Source organism: Colletes gigas, unplaced genomic scaffold (assembly GCF_013123115.1).
Source record: "Colletes gigas isolate AHSC1104 unplaced genomic scaffold, ASM1312311v1 Colletes_gigas_Sc00007, whole genome shotgun sequence".
NCBI classification, from domain to species: Eukaryota; Metazoa; Arthropoda; class Insecta; order Hymenoptera; family Colletidae; genus Colletes; species Colletes gigas.
The window spans coordinates 8,831,961-8,847,327 of NW_025106636.1; the positions used below are offsets into that span (position 1 = coordinate 8,831,961).

The 15,367-nt window shown below is 44.2% G+C and overlaps 1 protein-coding gene across 2 annotated transcripts in view; it reads left to right on the top strand.

Annotated features, from left to right (window-relative positions):
* Window positions 1-403: 403 nt before the first annotated feature.
* LOC122396238 (Fanconi anemia group J protein homolog) overlaps window positions 404-15,367 on the top strand; it is a 59,961-nt gene continuing 44,997 nt past the window's right edge. For both annotated transcript variants that reach the window (XM_043394452.1, XM_043394453.1), the window contains exons 1-3: window positions 404-701; window positions 927-1,530; window positions 1,626-1,737. In XM_043394452.1, coding sequence (XP_043250387.1) covers window positions 610-701; window positions 927-1,530; window positions 1,626-1,737 — 808 coding nt within the window. In that variant the 5' untranslated portion in view covers window positions 404-609. The remainder of the gene's footprint in view (window positions 702-926; window positions 1,531-1,625; window positions 1,738-15,367) is intronic.

The window sequence follows — 15,367 nt, forward strand, 5'->3', positions numbered from 1 at the left end:
CGCAACCGAAAATAATTTTTCCAGAACGATTTGAAATTTTCGAATTTAATTGTTAATAACTTTTTAACGAAGCCTCCATCAACTAGGGGTGACCGAACACCCTGTATATTGCATAGTTTGTTTTACAGTGAAGAAAGCCACTGTCTCTTTGAATTATATAAATAACTATATCAAGATTGATATAGTTGCGAAGAAAAAAATTAAACACAATTTTTAGATTGTTTATTTTTGTTAAAAACAACGAATAATTAACTTTAATTATGAAATTGTTGAGATTCCCTACGTTGCGAAAAAGTTGGAACATCCGGCATCCGCACGTGGCGTGATCACGTGGCCATTCACAAAGAAGTAAGTAGTGAGACAGTGTGTAGCGAATAAAAGTTGCTAACTTTTTTCACAATTTTTGGTTTTAATTTTTTGGTTTGACTAACTTTACGGTATCAAAAACATGTAGAAAAGTATTCTGAAGAGTGAAACTTGAAAAGCACCGTTTATTATAGGCTAGAAATACGTACTGTGTCGTGTATCGATGAAAGGGAAAAAGCGGGAAAGGCGTTTGCTAATACCGGTTGTATATGAAGTTTATATGTATCTAATCGTTGTTAATTAATGCTCGTAATTTGGGTAATTACTGCAGTGATTGGGTTTGTCATTTACTCGTTGATCAAAATAAAGATTGAAGAGTTGCTTGATGAATGCAGGTGCGTGATCGTACGCGTGACAGTGTGAGGTTATGTCAAATTGTAGCTATTTTTGCACATGATATTTTCACTTTTAATTTCCATGTCATTTCATGATTTTTATCAAAGGAATTTCTTAGAGTAGTAATATTGCCTTTTCTTCTTGAAAAAATATTTCACGATCTATAAATAATCATGTATCGTGTATATAAAACATTAACGCGTTAGGTATATTTATGTTAATAGAATGAGTGGTTTTGGCTCCAGGAGGTCATGCTCACCACATTTAGAATCTCGGTGTTCAAATGGGTCGTCACCCAATCAACAAGGAGTAATAGAACTTTCGTCAGATGCCTCTGATAGTGACATCGACGATACAATATCAGAGGTGTCAGACAACAGTAACTTGTACGATAAGTTTTTGTCTAAGTTTCACCAATCCACGGATAGCATAACATCCGGTGAAGATGTAGAAGAGTTAGTATTTCCATCTACTTCCGGCTCTGATGTTAAAACTTCGATGTTTGGGTGGAATAAGAAAAATATTAATTTAAAAAAGTCCACTATTACAGAGGATGATGAAAATGACTCTATTAAAGCAGAAATAACCTCATTTCCTTTTACTGGGAAAAGATCAAGACAAAAAAAAATCAATTTTATCGCTGATGATGACAATGATTTTTGTGATAGTTCAAATAGCAAATCAGATGCATTTAATATCAAAGATGGGAAAAAATTTAATGAAAATGTGTTACCTGAAGTAACGGTTCAACATGAACAAATGATATCAGGAATCAATGTTAAACTTCCTGTGAAACCTTACTCGTGTCAAGTTGCTGTAATGAATAAGGCAAGTATTTACATTTATTAAGATTAAGATTAAGATTAATGAATTATGAAATTAACACAAGTACTTTTATTAACAAAATATTGCAATAATTACAGATTATACAGGGTTGTTTAAAGAAGGAAAACTGTCTACTGGAAAGTCCAACAGGAAGTGGAAAGACTTTGGCCCTTCTCTGCGGTGTTCTGGCTTGGCACGATCATCATACTGGTGAGTTAATAATATTTTCATAAAATACATGCAAGATTTATTTGAATTAATAAACTGTATAATAATCTCTTCAACAAATTAATTTGATTAACCATCATGTGGCTATTTGAATGCATTGTGTGTTTGAATTTATTTGTGTCATGTTCTTATGTCTATAAGTTATAATCGATTTTGACTGATGTTTTTAATAATATTTCTGTTATGCTGAAGTCTGGTTTTTTGAATCCGTTTTTGTAAAATATTTTGTGACCTCAAAAGTTTTTAATCGTTTAAAAACTAATTTTTTGGGGTCATATTTATATTTGTTCGATCAATACGATCATCGTTACTCGCGATTGCGATTCAGTGGCAGCCATCGCTTTTCGTCCGCGAGATTTTCAGGTGTCTTCCGGATTTTTTAAAATTAGATGCAAGCCCTCCGACGCAGTGTCGACTTTATTAAACTCCCGTCGAGTTCTCCGACGTTCTCCGTCAGAACTTTAGAAAGACTTCTAGACAATTTCTTAACGTGTCACGACGACGTTTCGCGGAAAGATGCAAAACGATCGTGTCGAGTAATTCTTGCGTCGAAATTGGCCGTTGCTTTCCGCTCGCGGAAACTTCCGACGCGTTCGAAACTTTCCGAGAACTTCTCTCGCGATGGCCGTCATCCTCGCAGATACGAACATTCTTAAAAATTCTTTAATACCGTCGCGAAACGAATTGAAAAAGTTGAAACTCCCGTGTAACAGCTTGTGCAGCTACTGTTTCTCGGACTGTTTTGTACCAGTGGAATCAATGATCCTCGAACGAACGCGAGATTGATTCAATGCTGGACCGTTTTATATTTATCATAGTATTGTATTATAAAACAAAAGCTTCCAAAGGTTTTCTTTTTGTGGTATTTTACCATAAAATCGCACAGAACAAAAGTTACTGTTGATTCAATTTGAAAAATTTTTTGAAACGTACTTTTGTTACAGCATCGTATTTATACGTTAGTCCGTATAGCATCAACTATAGAATGTACAATATTTCGGTAACCGTTGCATGTACAGTAAAATTGAATACTACAAAAGTTATCGAACGTTAAATTTGGAAATTTTTTTTTCCTACGCAACGTTCGATACAATTGATAATAATCGAAATGAATAAAATGCAGTTTTATCTGTCTGTTTATTACCGTATCATGTTTATCTACTAATTTTTACGTTTAATTAATGAAAATAAAACATGAAGCATTTTATATACACTCAAAGAATATTTTTAATTCTTGCAGATGGTATATTCAGTTGGTAGGCAAATAAGCCCCTATGTCATTTTTATACCACACGTATGTTTGTAGTTTTTAGAATACATGGAATGTTTATAATGTAAGATTGAGAATACGATGTTTTATTTTTTTCGTATTTTCAATGCAAAAAATATTTATTTACTTAGTAACCAAAATAAACTTAAAATTACTGAAGCAACACTCATCGTTCAGAGTTTGTGGAAATCATATCGCGGAGATGAACTATTATAGTATAGTTTATTTTGTACCTAATGTGTGCAATGTAGTTTGTATTGCATGTGGACTATTTAAGAGTTTTAAAAAATGATATGGAGCCTGAGGCTAACGCCAAGATATCAAGCTTAGGCTCAGTTTAATATTTTTCTCATATACTCATTCGCCATTTTGATACTTACAATTAACTATCTCGAAAACCCCATTATAAAAATTTGAAATCAAAGAGTCCCTTCGTATTTTAACCACGATTTCGGGTGGATTTTCCACTGTGTGTGGCTCGTGTTTTGTTTTGGTTGTACGTATACCTAAGTAGAAGTCATCGAGCGTATAATTAAGGACTTTCAGTTGCGGACGGGAACGTTAAAGAAGTTCTCTGTTGTCCTCCAGCCGGAGTTGGTGAACCGCCTATTAGACATTCACAACCGTCATATTAATTTAAATTATTCAACCGTTTGCCATTTCCCTCGCGTAGGTTTCGTGTTTGTTGCGTGCATGCCGCTAATTGGCGGCGATTCGCGCGCAATTTCTAAACAATTAGGTTCGAAGTTCGCGTCGCGATACTCGTTCGTGGCGGTACCAGGTCGCGGATGGCGACGGTACCGTCTTTTTTGGCGAAACGCTCGACGGAAACGTAATTTCGAGGTATGGCTGACTCGATGGCTGGTCTCGGTTATTATTTCGCATTTGCATAATACTTTTGCCTCTTTTGTCGCAGTGGTTGCGCAACGGGGATGATAATTCCTCGGGAAGGGGGGAGGGGGGGGGGCACGAAGCGGTTTCCGACTGAATTCTGGCCGCGTGTTGTATTAGGCGTTTCGTGGAAGATTTTATTTATTTTTTAAAAGATTCCAGTTTCCACGAAAGCACCTATATTTAGAAGGAAAGTTTTTATCTCTTTGCCGAGGAACGTATTTATATCGTGAAAACTAATCAGGGCCTGTTAAGTGTTGTAGTTTTATCCGATGTCCCTGCTATTCGCGCAGAAAATGGCCGAAGTGTTCTCGAGCACGCGTCCCAGACGGTCCATTGTCTCTCCGAAAATTTCTGGAGGGTGGCAAAGTCAATCGCGATGATTCAGATATTCTTCGCGGGGGTTGCTTATCTCGACGCACACAGAAATTTATAGATCACTATGTTAGCGATCCTTGTGCACGAACAAGGAAACAAGAAAGCCTATTTCCGTTTTATACCTGATCATTAGATACGATCTAACCTTAGACTTATCGAGTACTAAATTCTGCAAATAAATTGCCCGAAAACGAGATCGTAAATCTTGTCACAGAATCAATCCTCCGTTTATTCCTTTAAAAAACGACCGCATAATCCTACAAACTATCGAATAATAGCAGAGATTTAGGCACCGATTTTAAGTCGGGGGCCATCGCGTGTCATTCGTGGCCCGCGTCGAATTAAAAGGTTCCCCGACGTTAACGTCGATTTTGCGTGCCGTGACGACGACATCTTTCTCTTCTTTCTCGTCCACGGCGACGAACAAACCGCCGTCTGTCGTTCCGCTTCCGGAATCACGGACGGATCCCTCCCTGACTTCCTTCGCCGCCTCCTCTTCCTTCTCCCGGTGACGTCCATGCAGAATCTGGAATTATCGAGCACGCGAAACCCTTTTCCGCTCGGGGGATCGAACGTGTGCCCCCCCCCCCCCCTTTTGTCGAGGAAGGAAATCCTGTGATTTAATTGGCACCTTTCCGACAACAGCGCGTGTCATTGCTGACCATAGTTTTCCCGGGCGAGCTAACAGCTTACGCGGCAGGAAATAATAGCGTTCCTATGGAGAACAGCAGTTCCCGTTCTCAATCGTTTTTTCTAAACATAATCAGTGGCGCAAAACATTCTCGAACGTGTGCAGGTTTGACAAACGCTAGTTCGATTTCGGGGCTCGTGTCGCACGACACTCGATACGCTTTGTAGTACGCATTCGTAATTAGGCGAACGGGGGTCTCGATTAGCGTTAGTCATGACAACGAAACTCGCCGCACGACATCCTTCTCTTTTCCCCGGTTATAATTCGTTTTTTTTTTTTTTTTTTTTAAACCAGGCACCGTCACGCTCCGCTCGTGAGTCGAGTGGTACTGCTAGCCACCGAAACTGTAAACTTCGTGCTGTTCGAGAGTCGAATATATCAGCTTCTCGAAAAGGTATAGAAAATTTCGTGCGTCGCATGCGCGATCGATGAACGCTGGATGACCGCGTCGACATAATCGTTTCTATTTCTGATTCCGTCAATTAGCCGCGAACAGTTCCTCGAAGACCGTAACTTGCGAGCAAACTGGAACTGCAATTCAACTTTTGATAGATTGTTAAGACGACTTCGCGACAATTACGTGTTCGACTCGCTGCTTCGTCAGACCTCAAAAACCTGTTTCCCGCAATTACCCTAGAATTCTTAGAAGCGAAACGTAGGAAGAGTATTATTCTGAAGCACCTTGGAAATGCAATCAAACTTTTGCGCGAGCGGCGTGTTTGTTGGTCCGAGGACAGAACAATGTGATGATTAGGGTGGGCACGATCCTCGACAGGAAAGTACGCGGTTGAAAACAATTTGCTTTGTTAGCTTGCATAGTTTAGTGATTAGCCTAGGATATTCTGGCTCCGAAGAAACGCTCGGTTTTCGAACTATTCGAAAAGTTCGTTTAGGCCTTAATAGAACGGTTAACTGAGTTACGACTATCGTGCAGTTGTGTTTAGAAATTGGGGCAAGTAACGAGCTTGAAGATCTCTGCTCCTGAGGAGTCCTAGGGATGGAGCAATATGACCAACATGGCGTACCATCTACAGTACCAAGTCGAGCAACTTTACAACCCAGTAGCTCTTCAAAGAATAAGACCAAATGTTTATCGAGTTTGCAACGGGGCTTCTGAGGCTCGATTCAGCGATCACCAGAATCGGCGCCAAAAGTTTTACGTGGTGTTGCGAGGAGCAGAAGTTCGAAGAGTAATAGTGAGCTCTGGGACCTAAGTGCGGCGATTTTCCAGTTTGCAATGATTTACGCGCACCTCGAGCCCCGAGCAGAGCATTAATCAGCGATCGCTAAAAACCCCGGGACGTGTCTCGCGCAATTACCTTGGAATCCGCAGAACGAAATCGTTCGTAGAAATGGCGGAGCGTGATGCGTCGCGAACGTCGGAGACAGCGGGGTCGGGAGAGATCGAGAGGGGTCTGGGGAATATAAATTTCGAAAGTTTATCGCGGAATCGCATGCCGGCTAATGTCACTTTATTACAACGGCGAATAGACGACGTAGACGTTGGGAGACAGAGGTTCGCCCCGAACGAGTTCGAAATAACCGGCGGTCTGAGGAGGCCCGTTGCACGGCCAGGAAACTTGGCAACTCGGTAATAATTATCGGTGAACTACACGCGGAATCGTATATGTGTATGTACAAGAGAATCGTCGGCCTCGTCGTCGCCGTTAATCGTCTTTGTGCCTCAGCATGCGACAACTCCGCGGGCTATGCAGCCCTACGTGCTCCTCTGTGACGTTCTGACATTAATAATGGACCCTGGTCCCGAGACTTCCGCGCGACGGAGGTACCAATCCCGGTACCATCGTCGAAAACCGTTTGCAAAAGTCCAATACCTAATCGTACAGTTGCTACAGCGAGCTCCGCTTCTATAAACCGTTCAAGGTTACTCCCCTCCCACTTTGAATTACTCCCACGTTCGTCTTGTGCCGTCCTCCATCTTTAAAAACGCGTGATCAGGTGTGAGATGAATATTTTTCAAAAGATACGGTCAACTTTGAAATCTGATTTAAGTCGTTCCGAATGTTTATATACAGAAATACATTGATTTAAAATAATGTGGTGAAAATGTGGCCAACCGTGAAACCCGGAATTCACGGGAAGATTTTTGCGAAATTGACCAAGAGCACCCGGTAATGGAAAACAGCGAGATCGTTGACGCCGAAACGAAAGTAAAAACGGAATCCGTTACCTCTGTAATTTAATAGTGTTAGATGATACAGTTATCACTGATTTAACCTATTGCATTTGAATTTATATAGTTTGAGTCCAAGTCTGATACGCAGAGAATAAGATACGTGGTGGTACCTCTGTTAGGCTTTAAGACGAACTTTGTTGAAGAATTGTGCATCTTCTATTTTTCATTTTCGCGGCCGCGAGGATGCGAGGATCACGAGCCCCGACGAGAAATCGGTTTCGATCTAACGTTGCCCCGGTTCCGTGCGATCCGCGAAAGGAGTGCGCGGAAAAAGGACAAGAACGATCGGTAGGGCGAGGAGCGAAAGAGAGACGCGTGGAACGGTAGTTCAGGAATGGTGCAGGGCTACCCGCAGAGCACGCTACTTGCTGTGGCAGCTTCACGAAGGAAAGACAAAGGAGGGCCCACGCTTTCATCCGTGCCGACATTAAGGTACCTACCGTATACGCCCTTTTGGGACACAATAAGGTCCGCATGCGGGTCCAACGGATCTCACGTCTTCTACGTACGCATACGGCTTTCTTCACAATGAGAATCTCTCTCTTTCTCTTCGACTCCCCTTCCATTCTGTCCTCCCCCTTCCATCCTCTCCTTGCGTTTCTATCGTTTGATCTCTTTTCTGCCTCTTGCCCTCCTTTTGCTCCCTTTCGATTTTCTCTCTGCTTTTGTGTCTTCTTTTGCTTTCGAGTTTGCTTCGTTTTTTTCACCGCTATCTTTTGCCTCTCTATTCCGGAGCATCTTCAGCCCCCGGTTCCATCGTATCCCCTCATTCTGGTAGCGTCTTTCGACTATCGCGAAGAAGGACTCGAGAATTATTTTCGAATCGGTGGTCCGTTCGAGGATCTTTTCTAGGTCGTTGTTCGGGCGTTTCGGGCTATCGGTTCCTCCCTGTAGGACATTCGTCGATGAATCGCGAAACTCTCAGCATCACGAAGCTCGTTGTAACTAAATATCAGCGTTCGGGGTACGCCGATAATATAATAATTGATTGCGTGGATAACGAGGGCAATTATTTACAAGTCGATACGAAGCTGCTGAGCGAAGGAACAGTTCAGCAGCTAATCGTTATTCTGTTTACTAATATTCGCCACTCCATGGCTGGTGCAGTTAAGGGGCGTAAAAATGGCGTCACTGGCTACGCCCTGTTATCGTTTTTTATTGTTATGAAGACACTAGTGGCCAGTCTCCCCTACAGCCGCCGACTAAATAGAAAAAAGAGTTGATCAATACTCTTGAAAGAGTTCTACAAACACAGATTACTAGACAACAATTAAAAAGCCTGTTGGGCAGATTGTACTCCGCGTGAAATAAAAATCAGGAGTTGTAGGGCACAACGAGAATTAAGTTTCATGTTAAATCGAACTACTTCTTTTCCAACTAATGGACACAACTCTAAGAAGAAAAATATTAAGGGATTCAGGACCTGACAACACTCTTCTCGCGTAAAAAACGACCTCGCTTAGCAACGGTTAAGCGTTATGCAAGAGTGTATGTAGCTATTGATCGATAATAGGATGCAGAATCCTCGCGGGAGCAAAAGGTCCGCGGACAGGTCTTGCCAGTCCCGGATGGTCCCGAGTAGACGCGGAAGATAAGGGACCCCCCAAAGGTATGGCGTGCGCCGCCGGTTCCCAACCAGTCCTGAACTCCTCTCTCGGGTGGTCTCCAACGTTCTCGGGCCCCTCTGTGCCCCTTCTTTTATACGGTCCCCTCCACTCCCTCTTCCGCGGTCTCCTTTCCTCCCGATGTTCGTCCTTCGACGACGATTCGCCGGTTTCCGTGGCCTGCTTACTGTTCTTTCCGGTACGCATTTGACTTCACGATCGCGGAATTGCACGCTAAATCTTCGACCAATGATGATTGAAGGTTGCTCGAGTACCTACTTGGCTATTAGGTGACGAGGTGTCCAACTTTTACGTGGCGATCGTTCGATGTAATGGCTACCTATAGACCCTAACCCATCTAATGGGTGTTTAGTTTACTGTAGAGAGATGTTTCGATTACGAAACTTAGCTCCGATCGGTGCACGATTTATTTTTACCCGATAAGTGGACTTGGAGGTTGCCCAGTTGTCTATTCGTCAGAAACTGACGCGTTCAATTTTCGTGGGGCAACTTGTACATTATAGTGGACACCTATAGAGTATTCTATACCCACCTGTAGACATCTACGCAATTGATAGACGGTTGCTTTACCGTTCGAAATTGATATTTATAGAACGTTACTTCCTAGTAAACTTCGATTCATTTTTTACATATTTTATTCGAACGTCCACGATGATGCGCGACAGCGTAAGAGAGGATAAAACGTTGGCCACGTTTTAGATTAACCGATGTTTCCGTAGCCAGCGTCAAGGGACGAAAAGTGTCGCGGTTCTCGTTTTTATTGTTTCGACTATCGATTTGATATATCATCGGACCCGGCGGGCAAGGAACTCGATCGACTAGCCGCGATTGCACGCTCGGTTGCCCCGCTGGCCAGGACACACCGCGATCTCTCTCTTCTTCCGAGAAGGGTTTCGCGATTCAAAAAGTGCCGCCCTTTGCGAATTCCACACGACCCGCGATCTTACATAATTCTATCGTGCTCTGGAAGATCGCCCGGCGTCCTGGAACCGGGCTGTTTCGGGCTTTCTAAGACCCAGCTAACGATTCCAGATAGCCAGTCCCCAGTTCCGACTAGGATCGCTCAGATACAGGGCCCAACCGATTCTTTTAATCCGCCGTTCCAGAAATTCGTGCGCTGCATCGCTGCTTCTTTGTTCATCCAGCGAGTCCCTTTATGTCGATACTGACCCAAATTGGGACAGTGTGTTAGGGTTAGTTTCTGTGTTCCTTGAGACCTTAAAATAGAGGGTGGTTTGTGTCACTGTTGAGTATCTCTTAGCGTTAACAATGTTTCCATTCTTCTTTTCCAATCTCGAATTACTCTTGTAGCCTTTAGTATTAAAAATCTGTTAGATTCTGCGTGTACCACCGATTGAATTCCCCCTCCACGTGTCAAAGGAGCTGATTTACATAGAGCCCAGCATCTTTTGCCCTCGAGAGCGCCATCGGTCCCGATTTCCCCGTTCACGGACACGGCGTGCTCGTCCGAGTTAATGAAAAATGACGCGTATAAACCGTGAGCGAGATAAATTGACTCTTGGCCTTGAATAATCCCGCAGGTTCGGGCGAGCGAATTCAGTCGTTCGACGAATTCGACCGCGCATTCCCTGATGTAATTCACGTGGAATCGATCGTGTAGGAGCCCCGGCGTTGCCACGGCCGAGCATTTTTCGTTCGGCCGGAAATGTTTCGCAGGTAAATTGCGGGCGCCAGGCGCCCCGGGCGTGTCGTGTCGCCCGTTTTCGCCAATTGACGCCGATGCTTTGCAATTTTTACCGTCGCTTCTAGTTCGTCGGTTCCCGCGTTCTCATGTTGTCCGTTCCATCGTCGAATCTCGTCCCTGTGACGTTCAACGCGTTCGAGATCGAACAGACAAGATACATCATCCGATCGACAGAGTAAAATTATTAGACTTGCGTCTCTTCGTCGCTGAAGGGATGAAAATATACTTATATAGAAAGAATATGTCTTGGATTTGCATCGGAAGCACTGCTCTTTTAATGTCTTCGTGAAGGTAGGGTCAAGCTAGAACGAGGACATCCTCGATCTAACATTGTAGATAGCTGTATCAGGTGTGTGATAGTATACTGATGTCAAGCATCTTTGGATGTAGGACGTTGTCAAGCTAGATTAAGGGCATCGTCAAGCAAGATGGAGTACATAGTCAAACATTGCAGCTAGCTCCGTCAATAGGCTCATAGTACTCTGATATTGAGTGTTCCTTTTCGAATAGGGGTTGTGCTTGGAATTATCAAAAAATATTTGATCGTCTTTCTAGATATAGAACATTGTCAAGTTAAATTAAGAACATAGCCAGGTTGCATCAACAGTACAGTGTGCACTTCCGTTGTCAATAAACACGGGGGTTACACTTCGAATTCTTAAGAGTACTTTCCCTTAGATTAGATATCGAGATTCGTCTGTTATAATATTCAAGCCCTTCGTGAATTTGACTTCTTGATACGTACAATAATAAATCCCCGAACGATTGAATTTTTAACCCAACCGTTCACGGAACGGAAGAACCCTCAAATCAAACCGTGCTATTCCGTCGGGCGAGTCCACTGTTTCCTTTCGACTTTGCAAAAAATACAAATAATGGAACAGCTATCGAGTGCCCCGCGAGATTGTTTCTGTTTTGATTCGACGTTTCCAATCGGCTCGAAGCATCGATGCGCACCGGGGGGAGGGAACTCAGTTTGTCGAATTACCGGGAACGATCGTTTAGATAAATAAATTCTCGAATGTTCTCGCGACGTTCGATCGGACGGCGTCAATCAATCGGCTTTTTAATCGTCACTGTAACGCCAATCCAGCGGGGAATTTCAAGCTGGCTCGGCCGCCGCGCGAAGGGTTTTCGACCACAGCGGCGAATTCCAGATCCCCGAATTAACCGAATTGAAATTTCGATCGTTGCCCGCGAACGATGGAGGCTCGCCTTTCGAACTACGAGCTCTTGATCCTCGCGATCGCTGCTTCCCTTCTCGCACCCACGCCTCCCTAACACGCGCTTGCTGTATTCAACGATATAAAAATGGTTTTTCTCCCTGAAACTCATAGCGAAAGGGAACGTAAAAGGGTTTTTGTTTTTGAATAAAGTTTAAAAAGTGGTCGTTGACAAAAATGAAAAATCTGGTTTTAAAAGAAAATGTGTAACAGTTCATACTCGCAAAATTTCACAAGATTCATTAAAATCTCGTAGAAATTATTGGCTGATTTAAAATTATCGCGAAGCACCTACACTCGGAGGATATAGAACTTGGATCGCTGACAAAGTTTACGCAGTAGAGACACGTGTACTATTGTAATTGCTTTTAAAACCTAATTGAGAAAGTTTCTATTATAATGTATAATTTCCAGGTTAGTTTTGTAACGGAACAGCTGTATTTCCACAGTGCTTGTTCTTTTAATCCTTTCAACTCCCAAAGGCATAAGGTCTGACACGTATTATTAATAAGCTTTTTAGAACTATTTGCGAAAGTTCCTACTGTAATTAATAATTTGTAGATTTAGTAACAACACGTCCGTACCTTGCTTTTACGCTATTATTATGTACTCAAAGCTTTTTGTTATTTCAATAACTCACCCAACTTTCGGGAACGTTCTTGGATCAATTCGTTGGCCACGACAAAGTTACGTTTTTTGTCCTCTTTGTATAGTCTAAACAGTTCTTTTAGCTTTCTAGTTTAACCTTAACATTCTTCCTTATGTTACAAGTAAGAGCATAGAAGGTAATTTGTGAGCGGTTGCATAATTTCCAAGTTAGATTTCCAACAACACAGCCGTTCCTCGCCCGTGCGGTGCAATTATGCATCCCCCGTTTATGTTATTCTATCGTTCCTCGCAACTTTCGAGACACGCGTCTTGGATCAACTTCGCTATCGTCTTCGCTGAATCCTGCTTTCCGATCTCCTTCCCTACGTGCGCGCGCATCCATTCCATAGTTCCGTTCTCTTGTATCCGGCACGGTCTTTCATTATCGAAACCATTTCGGTCGCGGAAGTCCGTCGGGAAGGAAGAGGAACGAGGGAAAGGAGGGGTGGTCGACACCCTCACCCCGAGCGGTTCAGTTAAGTGCAGAAACTTCTCCCGCGCATTCTGCGCCGCGTGCTTGGTTGCGTGCGTGCGTACGTGCACTTCTCCGGACCGTGGGCTATACAAATTTATGGCGTGCATACGCACAATATGCGCGCACACGGCGTTAAACAAAAGCGCGCCGCGCACCGACGTGCACGCACACGCCGCGGCGGGGGCTTTTTGCGCGTGCGCGCGCGCGCTCACCGGTGGTCATGAATATGTATGGGTCTTTGCGGAAGATACGCGCGTGTCCTTTTTCCCCAGACGTCGCGTGTGCGTGTGCGTAAGCGTTAAGATCAAAGGACGCCGCCCGCCTTCTTTCCGATCCCCCCTCCTCCTCGCCCCCGTCCACGCACCTCTCCCCCACTCCCTCCTTTTCTCTCCGTCGGCTAATCGTCCCCTCGCCCCCTCTCTGCCTCCGATCTTCTCGCTCGGCGTGCCTCCCCCCTCCTCCGCGCGCGCGAAAAATCCCGTCTTGGTCGCGCTCCGACGTTCGTAGCTTTCTCTCCTCGTCCGTTGCGGTTTCCCCGCCACCCCACTCCGCACCTTATCACCCCCCTTCTCGTAGCGCACCCACCACGGCGCACTTTATTCGCGCGAGTGTACATTACGCGAGCGTATCCTCCTTTCCAGCTCTCGGTTTCTTCGTTCCCTTTTTTTTTTTCCTCTCTCTCTCTCTCTCTCTCTCTCTCCGTCCCTCTGTGTTCTTTCTTTCGCCGCTCAGGCAGCGCGCGTGATTTTCTGCCGCCGCGCTCGCTCGGCGAAATTTATCAACGACCGCGACGGCCATAATCGCGGGGCCCTCCCTCGCGAAAACCGGGTCGAATGAGCGATCGGGGATTTACGCGGGAGCGGTCCTTGCGTCGTCGGAATGGCACTGCGCGGCTCACGAGCGATGGTCGGGACCGAACAACCGATAAATAAAATAATTGTACAGTTAGGCGAGCGTGACTAATTACAACCGATCGATTCCAATTCTTTTTTCTTGGATCTTGTTTCAAGTTGGTCATCGAAGTGATGGTGGTGGATCACGAAGGAAAGCCTAGTTTTTAAAAAAAAGGTTTCTTTATTTAAGCTTCGATAGGTCTTCGTAAGTCTATTGACGACATTGTCTATTCATGCATTGTGAAGTCAAAATATACTTCGAGAAAACTTTCAAGTACCGCGAAGTACACACATCCTTGGTGCTTCTTCATTTGATCCGGCAATCTAGGGTATTCGATGTTCTTTAGACTAATGAATTATCAGTTTCACAATAATCAATAGGTACTATTGCACTATAGTCTCATAGAGCCTCGTAACTCCATCTCAAGAACTTCTAGAGTTCACCTGGATATCGTATTTATAACATTAAGCTTAAGAAATAGTACTCGTGCTTTGAAGAACCGTCTGAGCAATCGAAGGATTTAACCTAACATACTCCCTATCTCTTAGAAGTCTGCCACGTTACCTAAATGGACGAGTGTCAGAATCGCCCGCCAGAAGAGCCCGTCAGTAAGAAAGTAGCTTGTACAATAGATTAGAAAGTTAGTAGCCAGCTAACAGATAGTTGTAGGATATGAAGCGAACGTTTAACAACTGCAAATGAGTTATCGTACGTCCGGCTGACGGGATGGCCCGATACTTCTCTCATCAATAGCCAACAAAACGAACGTAACCACGAGTTTCCATTCCCCAGTCGGTTTCCCACGACCAGAAGCATCCACCGTTCCTCGAAGCCCGACTATTCCGCGCGGGAACCTCGCGTCCCTTCGACCGTCTCCATTCCTCATCGACTATGTCCCTGTTAGACCCCCGGTGCAATCGAAGCGCGAAACGATTCGCATCAAACGAGGTGAGAAAATTCTTTGGCGGCTAGGTAAGGAGCGAGGATTCGCCCAAGTGTCTGTGAAACGGAAGAGCCAGCTGGCGTTCAACGAATAATGTGCCCACAGCGGGAAGAATCCTCCATCGCGGCGCGGAAGCGAATGCTAATTAATGACCCTTAATTCTCTTAATTGGTCACTGCGATCGCGGCGATCCGCGAGGCACTCGCGCGCACCCGTACCTCTTCACAGAGCCGCTTTCGGGCTCTGAACGCTTTCCCACACTCGGCTGCTCGTAGTCTGAACCGCGATCGATCCCCTGCCCCTCCCCCTCCATGATTAATTTTTCAAGGCCACGAATTTCCTCGATCCGCCCTCCGGCGCCTCCGCCATCGTGTCGGTGGCGACATCTCGCCGAGACCCCGCGAACCCCATGGCGAGCTTGGTCGAAAACAAATCCCTCCATTACCGAGTGTTCGGAAAGTAACACCGATAGGGCATTAATCAATTAAAAATAACAATTTCAGTTAGCGTTTCGTTTATATTTTAATATAAAAGTGTTGATAGCGAAGCTTTATCATTTATAAAAATTTCACGCATCTATATTCAAATACAGCGTGGTAAATTATCGTGCAAATATGATTGTGTACGAGTTTAAAATATTGTACAATTCGAATTTTATTCATCCCCGGTGTC